This window comes from Emys orbicularis, chromosome 2, assembly GCF_028017835.1.
Source record: "Emys orbicularis isolate rEmyOrb1 chromosome 2, rEmyOrb1.hap1, whole genome shotgun sequence".
NCBI classification, from domain to species: domain Eukaryota; kingdom Metazoa; phylum Chordata; order Testudines; family Emydidae; genus Emys; species Emys orbicularis.
Window position 1 is genome coordinate 61,743,313 of NC_088684.1, and position 23,157 is coordinate 61,766,469.

The 23,157-nt window shown below is 40.6% G+C and overlaps 1 protein-coding gene across 1 annotated transcript; it reads left to right on the plus strand.

Annotated features, from left to right (window-relative positions):
• The first annotated feature begins 1,876 nt into the window (after positions 1 to 1,876).
• Positions 1,877 to 21,128, plus strand: COPS5 (COP9 signalosome subunit 5). Its single transcript, XM_065400222.1, has 8 exons — positions 1,877 to 2,036; positions 2,442 to 2,676; positions 7,550 to 7,678; positions 8,965 to 9,030; positions 11,082 to 11,167; positions 15,394 to 15,505; positions 16,992 to 17,140; positions 20,091 to 21,128. Exons 1-8 carry the CDS (start codon positions 1,885 to 1,887, stop codon positions 20,173 to 20,175), a joined length of 1,014 nt encoding a protein of 337 aa, XP_065256294.1. The 5' UTR covers positions 1,877 to 1,884; the 3' UTR covers positions 20,176 to 21,128.
• Positions 21,129 to 23,157: the final 2,029 nt, after the last annotated feature.

A 23,157-nucleotide genomic window follows, 5' to 3' on the forward strand; every position in this document is an offset into this window, starting at 1 on the left:
ATTTTTAACCTTTGACCTTTACCACTGTTCCTGTTTTTTCATTTGTTGTCCCAAGTAATCATTTGTGGCCTGGGCTCAGTGGTTCCTCCCCCACAGTTGAGGGGGCAGGCCTTTAGTTTTGGGTGGGCCTGGGCCAATCGTTTCCTGACTACCACAATAGGTACCCAGAGGATTTTAATTTGAAATGATACAATATAATCCTGAAGGTTTGATGCATGACAGCAGAGTAATAGGAGGTCAACAATGGAAGTCTCCTATTAAAAATATAGTTTAAGGAGAGATTTAAATGAGTAAGTAAAAACCATTGTTAGGAAATAGTTAACACTGAAAATGTGTCAGTGGAGTCTACCTACCACACAGAGCCCATGATCCTACAATTGGATTCACATTGGTACCCCCCTGTGCTTGTGGGGAGTTCTGTTAAAGTCAGCAAAGCTCTTCAGGAATATAGGAGCCTGGCCACAAGGCTCAGAATGCAGGACTGGGGCCACAAAATGATTTATAATTTCCATAAAATAACTCTTTTACCTAAAAAGAAAAAAATGCCTCAGAAATATGAAAGTCTGTAAATAAACAGTTTAGGGATGGAGCCACTTCACTCATGGTATATATTCCTCCTTCCGTTACTTTCACCTCATGCGAGTTACACCTCTCCAAGCAACTTAAATTCATGGGATAAGTGAAGTAGCTGCATCCCTCAATACTGCCAACTGCACAAGCATTTAAAACTCATGACTTGCCCCCTTCAAATGATGAGACTGGCTTAAAAATCATATTTCAAAAAAATTGCAGGGGATTCCCTTACCTTCTGGATTTTGATCCTTTAGGATCTATGCAGGTCATCTTTTCAACCTTTTCTTCACAACCAGGAGGGCTAGAACATACTTTTTAAAAATGAAAGCTGAGCTTCTCATGTACTCCCATTTCAGGAGCTGGGGTTTTACCTAAAGGCATATCTACACTACTGGCCGGATGGACAGGCAGCGATCAATCCAGCGGGGATCAATTTATCATGTCTAGTATAGACGCGATAAATCGACCACCGATCGCTCTAGCGTCGACTCTGGTACTCCACCTCAATGAAGGCATGACTACACTACCAGCTGGATCCACAGGCAGTGATTGATCCAGCGGGGGTCGATTTATCATGTCTAGTATAGACACGATAAATCAACCGCCGATCGCTCTAGTGTCCACCCTGGTACTCCACCTCAAGGAGAAGCTCCAGGGGAATTGACAGGAGAGTATAGATCAATCCCCCTCCCCACAAGTGTAGACCAGCCCCGAGAAGCGCAAGGGGAATCGACAGGAGAACGTCTCCCATCGACACACCACAGTGAAGGCACCACGGTAAGTAGATCTAAGTACGTCGACTTCAGCTACGTTATTCATGTAGCTGAAGTTGCCTAACTTAGATCGATCGAGCCCCTCCCCCGTAGTGTACACCAGCCCTACCACACCAAATACCAGGAGACTCACGATAAAAATTGTGAGATTTAGCAACTCTTGACCCCAGGTCCTAACTCTTAATTTCCAGATTTCAACATCGCTGTGTTGCACATGCGTGCGCGAACACCAGTCCTGTATGTGTGAATACGTGAGCGCACCTGCGTAGCCACCTGAGCGTCTGTGTTGCGTTGGTTACGCATCACCCTGCTGGCAGCCGTGCGTGTTTCTTTGAGCAGAGCTCGGACGGCACTTCCAAGGCTGGTCGCTAGAGGGCGCGCTAACCAGGCTGTCTCAGGCCCTGCGGAATGTACCATTCCCGACCTTCCCCCCAGCTGCTCTAGGACATTCCAGGGCTGCCCCCCCCCCCTTCTCCCGCGCGGCACTTGGTTTGCGCGGCGGCCCGGTCGGGCGGCTGCTGCGCGGGGCGGTGGGGGGATGGCGGCGGCCGGCGCCTCCGGGAGCGGGATGGCGCAGAAGAGCTGGGAACTGGCCAACAACATGCAGGAGGCGCAGAGCATCGACGAGATTTACAAGTACGACCGCAAGCAGCAGCAGGAGATCCTGGCGGCCAAGCCCTGGACCAAGGAGTGAGAGCCGGGGCCGGGCGGGCGGCTGGGCCTGGCTGGGCGGGGACCGGGCCCGGGCCCGGGGGTGAGGGGCCGGGATACCCGGGCAAGGAGCGAGGCGGGCCGGGCCTGGGACGTGAGGCCCCGGGAGGGAGTTCAGGGTAATGGGGGCGAAGTGGCGGTGGCCCGGAGAGGCAACGGGGCCCATGGGAGGTGGGGATGCAGCGGGGGGGAGCGGGGAGGGCCACCCGGATGCTTTGGGTCATGAACCAAGGAGCGACTCCGGGGTGGGAGGGGGTTGAGATGGGGCCCTGTTATAAACCCTAGCTACTTCCCCTTCCTCACCTGTATTTTGCATGTGTTTCCTGTGTCTGTTTAGATCAGATACTTGGCCTCTTGTTAGCATCTCTCCGTTTTTTCTTCCAGCAACCACTACTTCAGATACTGCAAGATCTCCGCCCTGGCCCTGCTGAAGATGGTCATGCATGCCCGGTCTGGGGGCAATCTGGAAGTGATGGGGCTGATGCTTGGGAAAGTGGATGGGGAAACCATGATTATCATGGACAGCTTTGCTTTGCCGGTAGAAGGCACTGAAACTCGAGTCAATGCTCAGGCTGCTGCATATGAATATATGGCTGCATATATAGAAAATGCAAAACAGGTAAATAAAAAGAACAATGTGTTTTTATTGGCGCTACAATAACAACAAATCCTGTTGTAACTTACACTGGGTTTTGAGATAGTCTGTCTAGGTTTTTTATAAAGTTCCCATCACCAGGATATCCATTGCACAAGATCTGGACCAATAAAAAGTTGATAGTACTCTTTTTTTGTTTTTCCTCATGTATGTTTAATATCTTTGTTTATCATATTTAAATATTGCAGTGTTCTTTCACCTTTGTAGATCTGAGTTCAAATTCAGAGTTAGGTCACCAATTAATTGAGTGTAATTTCCTTTACGTTTGTGCTCATCACCTGGGAAATGTTTTTATGGGTGCAGTCGGTTGCTCAAGAATGGAATAGCAAAGGAGCTTATTTCTTCACAAATTTAACACAGTTATTTGTGGCATAAAAATTAAAGTTAGTGTCAAGCATTAAATCTTTGTATTTCACAACTATCTTATCTGGTTGCTCTATAACATATACATAATAGGTATAGTGTTTATCTGCTTATTCTTTTTGGATAATCTTTTTGTTTTCCATCAAAAGAACCCCTAAAATTCATTTGGGAAGAAAAAATAAAAATAAAGGAGTATATAGTTGTCAATGCTGTTTACTAGTAATTGCACTTTATAAGCTATGAATGTTTGAGTCAAGAAGGAAGGATTAACAACTGTGAAATACGGTAGTTCTTTCCTCCCCCATACAAAGTTCCCATGTTACATTCACATTTAGGCCCTGGTCTTCCAGTATGTTCACTGCAGACAGAATTGGAGCTTTAATCTCTGGTAGATCTGGAGAGCTTGTCCCAGGTTGGAGCTGCTCTTATATTCATCTACCACATCATATACTTATTTTATATTAATCTCCCACTGAAAGCTTGATAGTCCTGTGTTGCAGAATGAGCATTAGATCCCATCCAGTTCTCCTAGTTTAATTAGTTTTAGTAAGGCCCTGTCTATACTTTAAAAGTTTTACTGCGTTAACTATATCTGATGTGATTGGGCAGACCGTTTCATTTGTGCAGAGTTCCACTAAAGTTAGTGATGCAGCTCATACTGCAGGATTAGGGAATTCTTATGGAATTCCTGCTATATTTACACTTTGTTTACTTATAGATTTCAATATAAATTGCAAATTGGGTTAGATCAGGGATCAGCAACCTGTCAGAAGTGGTGTGCTGAGTCTTCATTTATTCACTCAAATTTAAGGTTTCGTGTGCCAGTAATACATTTTAATGTTTTTAGAAGGTCTCTTTCTATAAGTCTATAATATATAACTAAACTATTGTTGTATGTAAAGTAAATAAGGTTTTTAAAATGTTTAAGAAGCTTCATTTAAAATTAAAATGCAGAGCCCCCCCGGACCGGTGGCCAGGACCCGGGCAGTGTGAGTGCCACTGAAAATCAGCTTGCGTGCTGCAGGTTGCCTACCCCTGGGTTAGATTATAATATATGAGAAAAGAGTATGCACACTAGAGGTCATTTTTGTTTACTAAAAATATAACCATGGCTGTAAAAAAAGTTGTAATTTTTTTAATTTGCTGTTTTGGTATGGCCAGTTCAAATACCATTAAAACAAAAAAACCCAAAACAGAAATGGTTGTTGGGTTGGCAGTAGAGTCCGTTGCCCTCCAACAGGGGCTGGATACCCCCCTCCTCCATTTCTCCTATCTCTGGGTAGTGGGCTTTCCCTTGGACACTAGAACCAGTCCCAGCTCAGAGACCCCTGGAGGCCATGTGGGGGCTGGCATCACCCAGGCTCCCCTCTCCCAGGGCACAGGGCCCTGTGGGAAGTACAAGCCCCACTCACTGGGCAGCCGTGGGAGGTGAATTCTTCCAGGTCACACGGGAGCTGCTGCTGGTGTTCATTAGGCCTAGCCCATGCCACCTGGTGGAGGTGGAATTGCACCTGGGCGGTGAGTGGGGTGAGCTCCCCAGGGATCTCTGCCGCAATCCATGTGCGTGCCCGGCCCTGCCTTTTTCATCCACCTCCTGTCGGGAAGGCCAGATTAACCTTTTGTGGGCCTGGTGCCAAACATATTTGTGGGCCCCCATGGAGGCAATGGAGCATGGTGTGGGGGAGGGGGTCGGTCCCTGGAGCGAGCGGCTGGCCAGGGGCATGGCCTGGCGTGGGTGGCCCTGCTCTGCCCAGCCCAGTGCAATGGCACTATTTATGAACCGTCAGTTGCCAGATGCACAGTGGCCCGCCCAGCCCTGTGCTGCCAGCATGCCCCTTCCCCTCGGGAGTGGGCCCATGCCACGCCACAGAGCCCCCCCACCCAACACTGGAACAGCCCTCCAATTCCCTATGGCCAGAGCCCCTCCAGACCTACTATGCCCAGTGCCCCCCCCAACCCTGCCACAAATGCACAGCGCCCTGCACAACACCATCCCTGCCCAGCAACCCCTGACCACAGCCCCACAACTGCCCAGCACCCCACACAGAACCCCCACTCCCTAGTGTCCCAGCACACACAGATCTTCCCTGCCCCTGCATAGCCCAGCCCCCTCCCCCCCCCCCGCACCCCTAGGCTCTCCAGACACCCCCTCCCCCACGCCCTGCCTCCTGGCTGCATTTACCAGCCCTGCTGGGAGGCGACTATCTGCCGGGCTGTGCTGCCAGTGCAGGTCCTGGGGCGGGGAATCGCTCTGGCCCCTCAGGAGTGGTGCAATAAGCCAGGCCAGGGCCTGCCCCAGCCAGCCTCCCTCAGGACCCACTTGCCTGGAGGGGCCCAGTCAAGCCCCCCACACTGTTCCCTCCCAACTGGCCGAGATTGGCCAGGGTTCTGCACCAGTACCAGGCGGCTCAGCTCCAGGAAGACAGGTGGGGTCCCACAGGTGGTGGGAAGGAGAGACTGCCCGGAGCCGGAAGTACACTGGGGTCTGGCTAGGGGGCAGAGAGAAGCCAGCGGGTGCGTCTAGGAGGTGAAGAGGAGTCCTCGGCAGGCAGGCCGAGACGAGCAAGTGGTGGGCGGGGTGGGGGAAGCCAGCGGGTTGGCGGGTCTCAGGGCACAGTACAAGCAGAGCAGGCCGGGGCCCCTTCTGAGCATGGGCCAGGCTCCATGGCGCCATTGTAAACCCAGCACTGTTATCGTGTCATGACAGAGGGGCATCTGGGTTAAATTTGAGTGAGTGGATTGCAGTGTCACTCAAATTTGCAGCAACTATAACAGGTTGCGGTGTGTTTTAAAAGTTGTGGTTTCTCAACAAAATTGCGGAATGCTATTTTCTTACCGTCTTAAATATAACTTTATGCTTATTCAGACTGTTTTAGGTACCTCACTATCCCATTTTAAGCAGGTGATTTTGAGATCTCTTTTAATCTAGCTTGTTTTGTCAATAATATATGCATGTGTATCTGAAAAATATTAGTATTCTGTATATTTGTTTGTTACAGTGATCTAGCTAATGTGAACATTACATTTTCATTTGAAAAATTAGTGCCAGTTTATAATAATCTTACAGGTTACTTCTAACAGAGTGGGAAAGACATTTTTTCTGCAGTCTGTTTACTTTGTGCTGTTGAACACTTTGATAGATAATCAGCTTCTTAATTTTGTTGGTCACTTTTGCTATTAGTCTCATGCACTACTATGATGACTTCGTTTTCATTCGCTGCTCAATGAGGAGCTCATGTGCATGCTCTTTCATAGGCCCTGGTTGAAGGATGTTTGCAGTACAGGTTGAACGTCTCTAATCCGGCACTCCTTCGTCCAGCAACATCTGTGGTCTGGCATAGGTGCCGACTCCGTGGGTGCTCCAGGGCTGGAGCACCCACAGGGAAAAATTGGTGCGGAGCATCCACTGGCGCCAAGCTCCCCCCTTCCCCCGTGCCTCTCGCACGCCGGTGGCCCCGTGCTTACCAACTCCTCCTCCTCCCTCCCAGAGCTTCTAGAGCGCTGTGAAAAGCTGATCCGTAGCATTCAATCTCCAGGAGGGAAGGGGAAGACCTGGGGCTGGGACCCCGGGTGAGGGGCCGGGACCCTAGGCGAGGGGCCACGCTGGGTGCAAAGCCTGGGGGTGCTGCAGCACCCCCACACCCTTTCTTCCCGTGCTTATGGAGACCCGCTGGCACTCTGCATTTACCTCCCATGGTTCGGCAAATTCTCTGGTTTGGAACCGGTAAGGTCCCGAGGGTGCCGGACTAGAGAGGTTCACCCTGTAATATCTGAAATTAGTTTAAATTTTTTTAAATTAACTGATAGCAAGTTGACAATGTCCCCTTATATCAGATGGAGACATTGACTTCTGTGTTCATTTAATCTCACCTGTAGGGTTAATAAGACCAAAAAGTATTACTCTTCCTTGGAAGAATGTAGTGATGTGTAAATGATCTGTTCTTCTATCTTTATCTATTAAGCATGTAAACTGTAAAGCAAGTAAAAAGATGCTTTTATTTTAAGCGAGATCCTGCTTCTGTTTAAAGTTGGTGGCTAAACATCCATTGATTACAATGGATGCAAATCAGACACTGTGTGTTTTGTCTTGTATTATTATTTTAGTGATTTGAGTTTCTTGTTACAAGGTCTATATTTGGCAGAACTGGTTGTCCTGTATAAATCCAAAAGCATGCACCTCTGATATTGCATGTTGGAAAAACCAGTTGGATGCCAGGAATTGAGTCGTTAGTATCAGTGTAGTTATAACTTTGTGCCATATGACTTCTAAAAACATTTTAACCAGAGAAGGCTTAAGTTATTTAATAAACATATGGGTTTCAAACTTGACATAGTAGTGCATGTAGATACTTGCATTTTTTCTTCCCCATAATGTATCTGCAGTATGCTAAAAGCCCAAAAGAGGGCATCTGTCACTTTCATTATATGCAGAGACTTTTAACTATATGTATTTCTTTCCCCTTCACTTCATTAGGTTGGTCGTCTAGAAAATGCAATTGGCTGGTACCACAGCCACCCTGGCTATGGTTGCTGGCTTTCAGGGATTGATGTCAGTACTCAGATGCTTAATCAGCAATTTCAGGAACCATTTGTGGCAGTGGTTGTAAGTATTAGAAGTTTATTAGTTAAGCATTCCATACACTGACAGAATTGACCAATAACTTAATTTCTTTGTGTTGAGGTGAAAATATTTACTTGCAGTTTTTATCTATATATCTCTATATATTCTGTTAAATAACCCTCTGATAGTATTTTTTTTTATGGGGGGGGTAGAATCCAGGCTTCAGATCAGAATATCTCCCTTGACAAGCTTTCTGGGCTAACCAGAAAGTCAAGACAATGGTATACAAACAAATTTGTTCACTGGGACTGGAGAGCTTTCATTCACTGCATCATTCCAGGTGTAGTCTGTTAAAATCTTTTCTCTAATTTTAGATTAGAAATCATGCTTGTTACTTCAGCAAAGAATTGAATAGCCCACACTGAGCCTTCTGCCTTAGACCTAAAAACTCTAGTTCTGTGATTCTCTCAACCTTCTGTAGTAAGGGACACCGGGCAAAACTGTGGTATTCCTTATATAACATGCATTATCAGTGAAATCACTGACATGGCATCAGAGAGTTGTACACAATTCTTTTTTATATATATTCTGAGGAAATTCACTGGGCCCTCCAACGCCTCAGGACTGCAGGTCACAACAATTGAAATAAAAATTTAGCCTTTGGTTTAAACAACAACTTATGTAAGCACTTGCTCTACTAAAGAGTGTAAACACCAATAAAAGAATGGAATTATTTAAGGAATAGTTGGCAGTCTAACTAGGATTGTGGGATTAAATTAGAAAAGTATAGACCAAATATTAGAAAAAACTTCTGGACAGTAAGATCTATTATGTTGTGGCATAGTCTCCCAAGGAAATGTTGGAAGCCCCTTCAGTTTTACTAGTAAAATGAAACTGGCCAATGCACTAGTAAATGGACTGTAGAGAATAATCCTGCATTATCCTCCTGACCTATCCCCAAAATAGATTAGATTATCTAATAGGTCTTTTCCATCCTTAATTTATTGGGGGGGGGGGTTAAAATTAAAAGCAATAAGTATCACCAATGTATTGACTGACAGATGGTAACATTTTTATCACACACTATAGTACAGGGTTTGCTGAGACTGATATTAACCATTCTGTTAATGTAGAGAAGTGGGATTAATAGGCAGCTGTTGATGGAGTGCTCCTTATAAACTGATGTCAATTACAAAAGTACTATGCTTTATTACAGAACATAATGCAACTTTTTCAAGTTACAGTGATTCAGTGTAATAACTATAAAGTTAAAATAGATCAATAAGTATGCCACCTGCATATATCAAAAATCACCTATATTTTTACAGATTGATCCAACAAGAACAATATCTGCAGGAAAAGTAAATCTTGGAGCTTTTAGAACATATCCCAAGGTAAAAGTTAAGGTTAAAAAAGGTATATGGTTATTATCAAGGTTATTAAACTGTATATAACTAAATGCATGGATCCCATTTTTAAGGGTCACTGTTAAGACTGAAAAGCACATAATCTGACCTGTTTTTCCTTTTTTATATTCTGTATCTTCCTTTTTCAGCAAAAGATGTAATTTTTTTCTAACCTACAATAAGTATTAAAATATCATCATATTATGCATGCCTCTTAGAAGAAAAATAACATTGGTAAATAATCTGATTTCAGTTTCAGGATTCCTTACTTAAATAGTCTTCTTTATGTGTTATTTGTGTTTAGAGAGGTTGAATTATAGTCTTCCCACAGAGTTTTATTCCCTGTTGTACTAAATATATTTTTAGATATTGGAGCTGCAACATAATTGCAGCAGTTAAATATAGTTGTGCTACTTCTAAAGTTTCTGTGGCATAGATCTATAAGAATTTGGACTGTTATAGGGAAGAAGGAATAGTAAATCTATGATTTATTAGTGCAAAAATCAGCTTTTGGCTGCACATTTTTTTAAACCTGGGAATCTGTATTGCGATTGCTTTGAGAAAAGCAAGAGTCAAAATCTCATACATGCATCCAGTGAAGTGGGTTTTAGCCCACAAAAGCTTATGCCCAAATAAATGTATTAGTCTTTAAGGTGCCACAAGTACTCCTCGTTCTTTTTACTTTTATTTTTGACAGTCTTTTCAAAGAAATGTTGTCAGTCACAGGATAAAACAAAAAATAAAATACCACATTTTGAAATGGAAATTTTAAGCTGAAAATAATAACATATCAAGCTTAAGATATTTATTTTAACTTGAAATTATTTAAAGCTGAAATAAAATTTTCCCAAATCTAGTTTTATTTTTATATCGATGATAGAGAAATAAAAGTATAACTTAGTTGATATATAATCAAGTATAATTACACCTTCTTGAATTCCAGTTAAGCCCCTAATCCTGCAAAGACTTACACACATTCTTATGCACTATGAGTAGTTCTGTTGGCTTCAGTAGGATCGCTCACGGTGCATGAAATTAAGCATGTCTTTGCAGGATTGGGGCCTACTTCTGCGATGTGATTTGTTAGCATGGACCTTTACGCTCATGCAGAGTATAGGTGAAGTCAAAAGGAGTCTGTTTGGACATGAGAATCTGGGCTAGTGGATCCTATTGTAAGAAAGTAGAAACATTATTGTCTTATAGAAGACTCCAATCCGGCATCACATTGTAATTGTAAAAATATGTGTGAAAAATTCCCCATTGCATTCATGCAGTACCTTTTTGTTACGAATGAACAGCAGATCTGCATAGACTATTTTTCTAAACAAAAGGAAATAAGTTCTGACAACAACAAATACTCATGTATGAACCAAAAAAATCTCATATAAATACTTTCAGTGCACTAAACAGGAAGAAGAAATGTAACTTGAACTTAAAAACCAAATCACAGTTAGACATTCATTTTAGCAGAATGTTTTAAGAGGAGTAATGGAAATGATTCAGGTGGGTGGTATTTGCCAATTCAGTGGTTGTGAAGGCTGCTATTGACTTAATTGGAGACTGAAGTTTTGGGATAGGTACAAGGTGGGCAATAGTAGTGCAGGGTTCATCTCACTACTGTGCTAATGTTTGTCAATCCTGTTCTGGCGCAGTCACTTCTAGGGATGAAGAGAGTAATCTGGCCTCCATGCCCCTTCCATCATTGCCCTAAGAGAAAACTATATGGCCATTTATGGTGCGGATATCTGCCCAATGAGAACTGGTCTGAGACCAGCAACTCACTTCCTACACATTTCTGCACATCCATCAAATAGTAATGACTATTAACCCAGGCCAGATGAACCAGGGATCAAGAGAGAAGATTCCAAAATCCATAAGTCTGCTGGGCCATCTGTTTTCCCTATGGAAGTTGTTGTCTTAATTGGGAACTTGAACAGCATTTGCAAGCAGCCTTAAAATGACTTCTTTCTTTTGCATGAAGAAATGTATGTATCACTTTTCCACTTACTGTGGTGGTTGCTGTTTGTTTAACTTTTCAGGGCTTTAAGCCTCCAGATGAAGGTCCTTCAGAATACCAGACTATTCCACTTAATAAAATAGAAGACTTTGGTGTACACTGTAAACAGTAAGTAACTCATGAATTATTATCTGAATCATAAGTAGAAGGTCTCAATCTTTCTCCACCGTCTACCATGGCCCTAAGTGCCATGGTTTCTTGCAGTGACCCAAATACTACAAGCCTTTGTTTTCTTCCGCTGCTAGCTTTATGTGGGGAAGTGTTGCCAGCTGTCATTCAGCAGGGAGATGGTTTGGGGAACACTGCTTCAGTGAGCCAGATGAATGCTCAGAGCATTCGGGTCAATACAGCTAGCATCTTGCCATCCTCAAGCATTGCTTCTCTGGAGCAGAGTAGAAGGGGTGGAAAGAGGAGCTGCTGCAAGGAGAATGGGCTGATAGCATCAAAAGAGGCAGGAAAAAGAGCTGCTTCTCCTCTCCTGTTAATTTGCTTTCTTTTAGTCCTAGAGGTCATTTGGTTTTAGCAATTTTTGCTCCATACCTGTTCTCATGACCCAATTGAAGTTTGCAACCCCAGTTTGAGAACTCTTGAACTCAGAATCAGTGTTCAAAATAATTATCAAATTCATATTATTGTCAGTTTATGATGTCTGATGTAAAATATTACTTAACACCCATTCACTTGGGAGAGCAAATTATCCCTTAGGTACATTTGGTACTTATGCATACAACTCTCACTAGAATTAATGAGTTACATGCTGAATGATTCATATGTTGATGAAGGGCTGGACTCCAAAGGGATGGGTAGTTAAAACTCTGGAGAGTTGTGGGAAATTGCATTATTGGAAATATATATAGTCTTTCAAGGTTTTCCTGTCATATTAACAAGAAAAAAAATGCTTTTCCCTTTTCCAAGCTAAGAACTTGAAGGCCATGTACTTAAAAAAATAAAGCTCTATAAAAATCTCAGCTGGTAACTATTATTAATTATTTGCATTACCATCAAAGTAGAAATCTCTGGCAAACACTTAACTGCTAGTCATTCTGACTATTCATTTTAAAGCAAACCTTCTAGATGAAGTGTGATTGTTTGTGCATTTCTATCGCATTAGATTTTTTCTTTAAATTTACCATTACCTTTTTTAATCTGTTCTCAGATAAATGGAATTTTTCAATTTTCTGAAAAATGTCATAATTACCATAATAGTCTCCCTCTCAGATAGCTAGTTAGTATCTGTTCTAAGTCATTATCTTTCTTGAAGCTACATGGAAAATTTACGGAAGAGAACTTTCAGTCTTCCCCAGTGGAGGATAGCCATGAAAAAAGAGGAGGGGTTGAAATTGCAGACACTATGCTTTAGTCTGTTGGGTGAGGAGTTGCTGACACTGTGGTGTCTCTGATGTTCCTTCTCCTGCCATGTGAATGAATTGTACCACAGAAGATTAGAATAGTCGTTTCCACCCACTAGTATTTGTACCAGGGCTTGTAATACTGGTTTTAGTGACAGTTTCTTTAGGCTTCTCTTTCCTACCTTAATAATGAGCTTCTGTGTTTGGGTCCTGGTATGCTGGCAATGCCAGTGGGCACTGGGTAGAAAAGCAGAGCTACTGCTTTATAATCTTATACACGTGTCCAATCCTCCCTCCGCCCCCCAGGGAGTGACTGCATTCCAACACTTCTCAGCCATGAATCTATACATCAGTCCCAGTGGGTGCACTTTTACCTCATCTTTGACTGCTATTCTATTACAGTACTTAGATGAGAGGTTGTCTTTGAGGAAGAGCATGCTTAAATAGGTTTTGTGTATTATACCAAATGCCATCTCTCTTAATTAAAGTGTCAATTCCTAATGATAAGCACCTCAATTAATGTTGAAAAAGCATTTAGCTTGTAAATTTACAAATGTGAAACTTTTGCGAATGTCTCTCCTTTTGCCATTTAATTTTTTTAAAGGAATTATATTTGGCATGTTACTTTACATTTTAAATTTTCTTCAATTGTATATTTGTAGATATGTGACCTAACACACACACGCTGTTCTGTGATTTTTTAAATTGGGCATCATTTTTCTTTATTTTTACTAGTTTATTCACCAATTTATTTGTCAAATGATTATAGCACAGGCCTGGGAATTGGGATATCAGGAATCTAATTTTGATTCTGCCACAGATTTCCTTGGGCAATTCACCTTTGTGCCTCATTTTTCTCTAAAGTGAGGATCTTTCTCTGCATCACAACAGTATGAAGTTTAATTAATCCATTTTTGTAAAAGAGTCTGATCATCTCAGATGGAAGATGCTATGGAAATGCAAAGTAAAACAACTGATTTTTATTACAGGAAAAGTACAAAGCCAATACGAGGGGGTTAATTGTAAAAGCAAATTTTAACGTCAAAAATGTCCCCCCAAAATGGACCATTTAATATATCTCATATCTCTTGTTGCTGACTCTCCCCTTCTCACTTCTTCTTATTTTGGCTTTCTAGCTCATTATATGGTTGAATTGGTCAGCATTAGAAGATTTCACTTTATAAGTGCATTTTTCCTAATATGGTTGAGTTTTACCAAACAGGTCTCCCAAGAGCAGGGTTAATATATCATTGCTAATGGATTAGTGGATCTGTGCCATTTAAATAATTTAATTTAAATTATTCAAAAATAACTTACGTGCAGTGACAGAGGAAAGACAGGCAATATTTTTTTTTTAAAGAATGATGTTTTAGTAATTTGAATTGGATAACGTATAAGTGGTAGTTATAGCTGCAACAAAATAAAACTGCATCAAAGTAAATGCTGTAGGAGCCACACAAGAACAGGAAGCCCAGCAATCATTTAACTTTACCTCTCTGATACCCAAAAAATTGTACCTCATGTTCCAACTCCCAGTATGATGCCTTTGGTACATCGATATAAATGTTCTTGCATAGCTTAAAGTGAAGATTACCTTACGGGTGTGTCAGGTTCTCCTTTTATTAAACCCTACATGAAATTTCTTTTTTCAGGAGCATCACATCCTCCACCCTCCAACAGCCTTCTGAGAATTGCTTGTAACAGATGTTTGAAAAATTGTAACAAAACTTACAAACAAATGAACAGATCTCTTTTCTCCCCTGGTCCTATTGCAGCCTTTTTGTTCCTTGACAAATCTGATTTCTCTTCCTCTTCCTGAAGGCCTCAATCCATTTTGCAAGCACTTCAGAATGAGTACATCAAAAGAGATAATCTATAGAAGGCATGAGCTAGGGAGGGCAGGAGGGTTCCTTTTGATTTACACATTTAGGTTGAATTCCCACTAATAGGAAAGGGGATATGTTCTTCAATTGGCAAGGCTTTCTATATACATCTGTATTTATAAAACAGCTTAATGGAAGAAATAAGTATTTTTTAAAAATACCGAACCTTATATTTTTTACTTTCAGTATAATGAATATCTGAGCAGCAGAGAGAGTTGCAACATGTACTGCTATCTTGTAAGATGCAACAGGAATCATGTATTTAAAACAAAACAGGATAGCTTATCTTCCTTATTCCTTAGTTGTGAATTCTGTAATATCAGGAAAATCTGTCTTCTTAACATGTAAGGCCTTGGCTACACTGGCAATTCACAGCGCTGCACTTGCTGCGCTCAGGGGTGTGAAACCCCCCCCCCCCCCTGAGCGCAGCGAGTGCAGCGCTGTAAAGTGCCAGTGTAATCAGCGCCTGCAGCGCTGCACGCTCCCTCGCAGCGCTGCAAGCTATTCCCCTCGGAGAGCTGTGAATCCGCGAGTGTAGCCAAGGCCTAAGATGCATAACAAGGGATAAATAGGCTCTTTGTTAAGCTTACCACTATCCAACATTGCCACTTATCACATTCCACTAGATCAGCAGTATTTCAATTTACTTTTATATATAAATTATACTAATATTATGATAGCACCCAAAGGTCCCAAGCAGGATCAGGGCCTCTTTGTAATATGCACTATACAAACACTATTAAAAGGACAGTAGCTGACCCCAAAGATCTTGTGTTACAACAGACCCTAAGTGAATGAAGAAAACAGCATTTGGTTAGTTATAACTATTAAAACAGCATACATTAGACACAGGAGGGAAATCCCTTCTCAGAGAAACATTCTTGGAAGATGGTGTAGATCTTAATGTGTGTTACTGTTGGACCCTAAAACGTTGTCATTTGTCACATTGGTGTTCTATTAGTCTTTGCGTTTTTGAGAAATGCATTTACTTTCTATTTATTCCTTTTCAGATGCCTATGACCATGAGGATTTGATTGTAAAATACCCTACATCTTTGACTGGTAGCTAACTTTGAAAAATTTGCTTTGTTTTTTTTAAATAGGTATTACGCTTTAGAGGTCTCCTACTTCAAATCATCTTTGGATCGTAAATTGCTTGAACTATTGTGGAACAAATATTGGGTGAACACACTCAGTTCTTCTAGTTTGCTTACTGTAAGTAGAATAGCATATCCTTTAAGAATGCAGGTACCTCTGACTCCTTGGTGCTAGAGGCAGGGATCTCTGCTGCAAATTGCTTAATGGGACACTGCTGGGTAATTTTGACTCCAGATTTAGATTCTGTGCATCAGGTTTTACAAAACCAAATAATAAAGAGGAAAGTTTTCATGAATATAAATAAAACATTTCTGTAAACATTTTTCTGTTTTTACTGTTTGATAACCAGAAAGTGAAGCTAACTAGTTTGTTCTCATTGTTTCAGTTAAATCTATTTTTTAAACCCTCATAACATTTAGTATCCCCTTACTAAATGTTATGAGGGTATATTTAGTATCCCCTTACAGTAGTAATTAGTATCCATTAAAGGTTACCCGATATATAGGCTAGATATTATTGGTGGTGTTACTAATTTTATTATAACTCCTTTTAAGCCATACTTAGTATCTTTAAAAAGGGACTTTTTTTGTTGTAACCATGTGCCTCAAGTAGGAATTGTGACTTGACCACTAGATAACTAGCGTCCATTGCATTCATTGTATTTCTGTTATAAACATACTTTTTTACTTTGGATTAAAATCTCATTTACTTTCTTCAATAAAAATCCAACACACAGTGGTTATTTTAGTCATAGGGGTAGAATGCACACAGTCTTTAATATGTGTTTTTACTCTGTAAAATGATATTGTGAGGCTCCCTATTCTCTCGATTATTCCAAATCAAATTTGCTGCATTTGCAAATAAAAATATTTTTCTTTCCTAACTTCCAATCCTGCAAACTTGAATAGGGATTTGAAAGTCAAACTTTGCTTTTTCCAGCTTGCACTTCATGCCTAGTAAAAGGTTCTGCCCACAGTAATACCTGTGCAAGTCTGTTGTATTGCATAGTTTGTAAATTAGAGCAGAATAATATCCATTATTCTCAGTGAGGTTGCATAAATTGAACAGAGGGCAATGCTAATACGGCTTTGGTTGAATACTTGAACCTGTGAAAACTGAATACTTCCTGCAGTCCATAGGAACCTAGTCTGTAGACATGTAGTTTATATATTCCTGTGAGCTGTAGGAAGAAATACCAGGCAAGGAGCAGACTTAGGAGGGACAAGTAGGAGAACTTCCATCATTTTGGAGGATGCTACATGTTGAGCAGGAGACTTCAATGCTTCCTCACACGTTAGTGATGAAGTCAAGACTTTGCTGTGTCTGTGTTGGGCTCCATCTTCTGCTGCCACCATTGACTCTAAATTCAATTGTTCAGCTTGCTGTGAATTCGGAGATACTCCATATCCCACCATCTGTGGTACTCCAAGATTTAGATCAGTGTATAATCTGTTGAGCTCCAACTGGTCTGCCAAGCTAAGCCCAGCACTACTTAGACTTAAAGGTATTTTGTGAGGTTGCTTACTTGTGTATTTTGTGCATAAATACCAACATGACTTACAGCTCTATCTATAATACATTTAATAGTATTTTATTCCAACAGAATGCTGACTACACAACTGGCCAAGTCTTTGATTTGTCTGAAAAGTTAGAACAGTCAGAAGCCCAGCTGGGCCGAGGGAGTTTCATGTTGGGTTTAGAGACACATGACAGAAAATCAGAAGACAAACTTGCTAAAGCAACAAGGGACAGGTGAGATAATACATGTCTGGATTCTCTTTTGTAAGAAATACTATTCTGTTTTAAACCCTAAGTTCACATACTTTAAACTATGATCTGTAGGGAATTATTCTCCAGTTCCTAAGCATTTTGGAGGAGTCAGAGTAAAAAATACACTGCTGTAATTTAGAAATTAAAACATAGCAATACCTCTTATTTCCATCACAAGGGCAATTACAATTTTTGTATTTACTACAGTGAATAAATATTAACTGAAGCCATGAAGAAATCCCTTTGGGTTTATTATGTATTGTAAATCTTGTGTGTCTTCTGAAGCATCCAGACAAGATGCTAGGGACCTTTGACCTGCTTCAGCATGGCATTTCTTTGGTGGGCATTATAAAAATGACATTTCAAACTTCTTTGGCTCCACTAAAGTTGTTAACCAATTCTGTATTTCTAGTTGATCTGTTTTTAATCAAAAATATCTATGTTAAAGTCCATTCAAAATATAGGAAATTTGTCAAATGCAAAAGGCTAGCATAGGTTGAGCATTGCATTTCTTATTTTTGCAAGTGGGTTCCAATAACGGGAAAGAGGAGAGAAATATAAGTAATCAATATATACATTAAATTAAGGACTTTTGCCGTCTCTCTATACAGCATTTTACAGTTATGTCTAAACCATGTGGTTAGTCTTTTAAAAAACTGAGGACTTGCCTTTTCCCATCTTTTGCATAAAACACTTCCTTCCACAAATGACTACACTGCACCTGAAATGGGGGTGACCAGGTGGGGGTTGACATTGTCATGGCTTGCCGGAAGAGGGGTAGCAGTGCTTTATGGATAGGAGGAGGAAGGAAGTCAGAAGCTGTTGCAGAAAGGGCGGGTGGGGGTCAGTGTGGGCGACACTGATTCATCTGGGAACATAAGTGCGGAAGGTTTTAAAAAAGGCAGGTTAGGGCATTAGAAGACCTTCCTCCACGCAGCAAGCAAGGCAGCACCCACTCTCCCTCCCCTCAAGATGACAAATATCATATTGGTTAGGACCTGCTGTGGGTATTGTGCTAGTCACTCCTTTTTAGGCAGGCTGGGAAGGAATTTTGCCTTCACAACCATATTGGCTTATTATGGTGAAGGGGAAAGGGGGTTAGGCTTTATATCACAACTCATTTTGTAAGTGTGGGGCAGATGTCCAGTGCAGGTGCTCCATGGGGAAGACATCCAGGAGCCAGATAGATGGCCTGGTAAAGGACTTAAAAAGGAGGTGCTTGCTAAAGGAACGGAATGGGGAAGGGCTCCTATGATTGGTTAAATAATTACCCAACCTCCTTTTTGGTCTGTGAAGCTCTTCGGTGATCACCTGTTGCTTTTTAATTAGCTTTCATCAGTCACCAAATCAATTTTTTTACCATTTGATTTAATCTCCAATATGGTTACATATAAAGTATATCTGTGGCACTATATAACTGTTGAACAGTGATGCTTTACAAACTATGAAATGTCATCCTGTGTTGTGTAGTAAGAAAGAAGCATTTCAAGTAATTTACTCCAAATAAGTGTTCCTAGAACTCATCATTCTCCAGCTATGCTGGAAGGACAGGAGGCACTGGATATGCTTTAATTAGAACACAACTTTATCCTTAACAGTCTGGGAGTACCCGGCAGATAAAAGTGTATAGTTCAGGTAATTCCATGATCATTTTCATATATATCCGGGGGCTTCCGTCAGCCCTCCCCCCTTTCCATCCTGGTCCCCAGCCAACCTGCAGCTGGGACCACACACACACACACCTCTTGAATGAGGGTTGTGGGGGCTATAAAGGCAGGGGGGTTGGTTCCCAGCTGTGCCAGTCATAGGAGCCCCCCATTTCTGCGCCTTTAACTAATACCTCTTTTAAATCTTTCACAAATCCATTTTATCTGACCACTGTATTCATTCCCTACGGAATACCTGCACTGGACATCCACCCCATATTTACATAATGAGTTCTGACATCGTAGCCTAACTTCTGTTCCATGTTTTACCCAAATAAGGCGCCCCCCCCCTTCCTCTCCCTCCGTGCCAACCTGCTGTGAGGAAGGCAGGGAAAAAAAACACTTTGCATTGGCTAATCTGGTCCATGGACCTATATAGTATCCCCTCTCTTCCGGTCACCTAGGGGGAAAGGATAGGTCAGCGTCCCCATGCTAACCTGCTCTAAAGTTGCTGTAAAAATCATACTATGCCTCTCAAATGTCTTCCTCCAGCAAGCGTGATGACTGCCCCACCATTTATTGTACGGTGTGGTCATTATAGGTTCTGGCATAGTTATTATCCTTTCATATTTTCATAGCATTTTGATTAACAAGCTTAAAAAGCTATTAGAGTCTAGAGTGAATAAGTTCTTGTGGGTCACAAAAAAGAACACTTAACTTTTTCAATCCACTGTGTCACTTCAGTGACATGGCTTGAGTGAAGTACTGTAGTTTTTCCTTTCTAATTTTACAGGGATTTGAACTGATCAAATATAGACTATAACTCTTTTAGAGGTAAATGAGGGTGGTGTTTTTGTTTTGTTATGCTAAAATCATTAGCTGAACATACTGAATTTCACATATACACTTGCTAAAAAAAAGTATTGGAACTGATTTTCTATTACATGAGTTCAAGGTTTTAAATTTCTTTTACTATCGTTAAATTAAAACCTAAAATAATGGATTGAATTCGGTTTCCTGTATTTTAGGTTAATGTCCTAAACTGTTGGACAAAAAGTACTGTCTAAAATTGGTTCTTGACATGTAAAGAGCTTGTCAGTTTACCTTTTTAGATAACAAATAGCTTTTGGCAACAGCAACTAAATTGCTGTGTGACTTTTCATATCTGGAGAGTTGTGAAGATTCATGGGGTTATGGGCACCCCGAACTCCTGAGACAGCTGAATAACTTATTATACAGTGACAGTTCGGTGTTTAGCCAATGTTGAATTTATGCTTGTTTTTCAGTTGCAAGACCACCATAGAAGCTATACATGGATTGATGTCTCAGGTTATTAAGGATAAACTGTTCAATCAAATTAATATTGCTTGAGGCGCATCGCCAGCTGGTACGCATCTCCAAGGCTGAAAAAGTCATGGTTATTTCTTTCTTTTGGACATGTTCAGTTTTGGAATTAAAGTAAGAATGGATACTTATTCAGCTAATTTGTAGTACTTTAAATCATCTTTCCCACCTTTTTGCCCAGTTTTAAAGAACAGATGGTTCTGAAAATTATTGTAAACTTTGTTCTCTATCATAAAACACAACCATTTTGGATAATAGTTTCACAAGAAAAGTAAATGTGACTGTTATTAGATGCTGCTCTTTAGTATTTATATCTGTTATCAATCTGCAATAAAAAAAATAAAAGTGAGGAAGTGATTTTTTTGTAAACACTTATTTCTAGCTTTTAATTATTTTCTGCTGTTTCCCCAGAATAATTCTTCTAATTCATCTAGTTTAGAGAGACAATAAAGCTAATTTAAGAAATTCCATTTTTGTTAAGAACATAATTTTAATATGCTTTCCCAACTCTTCTTTTAATTTTAAAACCTTGAATCCCTTTAGGTTAGTTTTTTAAACAAAGTTCTAATTGAAACATTAATAGCTTATTTTTGCAGATTGACTCAATGGGGGGCTATTCTCATTAATGTATTGTAAGAATATCTTGCAGCCATGCAGTGGAATTTATTTGCTAATATCCTACTGTGTTTCATAGAAAAAAGAGTGGCAAATGAATGGAAGCCAGGGCAGTGATAGAATTATTAGTACACAATGCCTTAATGTCATCCAGATATGATTAGAAAATAAAATGTAGTTATTCTTTACATACAGCTCAGCAGTTATGAAAGACCAATAATTCAGTGTTTGAAAGCCTTTATGTATCTCTATTATATGTGTATAATACAGTGTCATTAACCTCCTTATGAATAAGAAGATTGTGGCAAACAAAATGTGTATGCTAAAACTAAAATAAACATCCAGAGAAAGATGTGCAGTTGAAATATTACTCTTCTGTGAAGTTTTTCTTTTTTTATTCAAAAGTTTTAGGTCTTAATAAATTATCATGCTTGAGATGATCTCCATGCAATTTCTCTCTGGAAGACTCTTATGCTGTATGTACTTAGTGCACTGTGTATTAAAGTACTTAACTAAAAATAAGTGTATTTGATTAAAAAAACAAGGAAAAGCAGAGGCTTCTTGCAAATGCACAAAACCTCCATTTTTGCTGAGTGCATAATTTGCATTTAAAGTCAGGGAGCACCATTAGGAAACAAAGCTTTTGCAAGAGGGCTGAATGTGTGTCCCTCTTTACGTTTTAATGTGTTGCCTTTTTAAATTTTGTTTCTTGACTTTTTAAGAATTCCAAACAGTAATTGAAAATGTAAGACATAGCTGAGTAGTCAAATAACAAATTTGCAGTTAAGCCGTCTAGTTATACATAGGTTTATGTAACCATATAATATTACCATTATCCTTTTCCAGCCCTCCCTCTGTTGCTTGTCACATACACTTGTTGCATGCCAGGGAAAAAGATGAAAAATTAGTGTCTTGAAAAATCAATTTAATCTAATCTAGGACTATAAACACTAAAATGCATTAATCATAATTGTATGCTTATAATGTGGTGTCACTGCAGAGCTAAGTTAAGTTTGTTTGGGTGCCTTTATGCTGTATTTCCATACTTTAAGATGTTTAGGTTTCTTTTAAGTTTATCCTTAATCCTGAATTTTCTGTGTTTACAGTATTTATTTTGGGGATAATTTACAATATGCTTCATGTAACATGCTGTAAAGCTTTATACCTTACATAATTGATACGTACTCTCAACCTTAACTATGCCCTGATGTCAGTCTTTTGTCTGGGAATTTTTAATAGTTATCATTTGTGTAATGCTTTCCATCCAAATGGATTCCTGTGTACTTTAAGCAGATATGAAAGTTATAAAATGGAATTATGTCACTCATGAGGAAAATACAGGCACCTCTAAAGTTAAAATGTAGCAAATATTTAAGAGCAACATTTTAGGAAAGGAAATTAATTAGAACTTCAGGGGTAGCTTAGGCAGAGTGTAATTACTTGACTTAAATTTAGTCAGGGCACCAGCATAAATTCTTCTCCGTCAGAAAAAATGCCATGGGATCTTTAACGATCACAAGATGGTCAGTCATCAGTGTCTTCGTGGCCTTACCCTGTGACCTAACACTGGCAACGGTAGGTTGCGCAGGAGCAGACACAGTGCTCAGAGCTCCACAGTATGTAGTCCCTTTTAGAAAACTTAAAAAAAAATACAGCAACTGTATTGGGATACTGGGTAAAGTAATTCTTTCCCCAATGTTTCCCATACGAGAGCTCACAAAACTCTACATTCTAGCATGCAACCCTTATCACACAGAATGAATACAGTATATGACAAAAAGCAAGAATACTAAGCACGGAACATTAGAAAATGGATTTTTCTTTAGCTGTATCCTAAATATCTCTTTGGAAACACAACTCAAGTCATCAGTGAGAATTTGCTCTGTAAGTGCTGATCTCAAGTTTTGTGACAAATTCTAGACAAATTAGAGGATTGGGCCAAAAGAAACCTGATGAGGTTCAACAAGGACAAGTGCAGAGTCCTGCACTTAGGACGGAAGAATCCCATTCACTGTTACAGACTAGGGACCAAATGGCTAGGAAGCAGTTCTGCAGAAAAGGACTTAGGGGTTACAGTGGACAAGAAGCTGGATATGAGTCAACAGTGTGCCCTTGTTGCCAAGAAGGCTAACGGCATTTTGGGCTGTAGAAGTAGGAGCATTGCCAGCAGATTGAGGGATGTGATCAGTCCCCTCTATTCGACATTAGTGAGGCCTCATCTGGAGTACTGTGTCCAGTTTTGGGCCCCACACTACAAGAAGGATGTGGAAAAATTGGAAAGAGTCCAGCGGAGGGCAACAAAAATGATTAGGGGGCTGGAGCACATGATTTATGAGGAGAGGCTGAGGGAACTGGGATTGTTTAGTCTGCAGAAGAGAAGAATGAGGGGGGATT

Coding starts and splice junctions, on each gene's coding strand:
- COPS5 (XM_065400222.1), top strand. CDS start 1,885: ATGGCGGCGGCCGGCGCCTCCGGGAGCGGGATGGCGCAGAAGAGCTGG. Junction 9,031..11,081: donor CTTTTAGAACATATCCCAAG/GTAAAAGTTAAG, acceptor TTAACTTTTCAG/GGCTTTAAGCCTCCAGATGA. Junction 17,141..20,090: donor GCTAAAGCAACAAGGGACAG/GTGAGATAATAC, acceptor CTTGTTTTTCAG/TTGCAAGACCACCATAGAAG.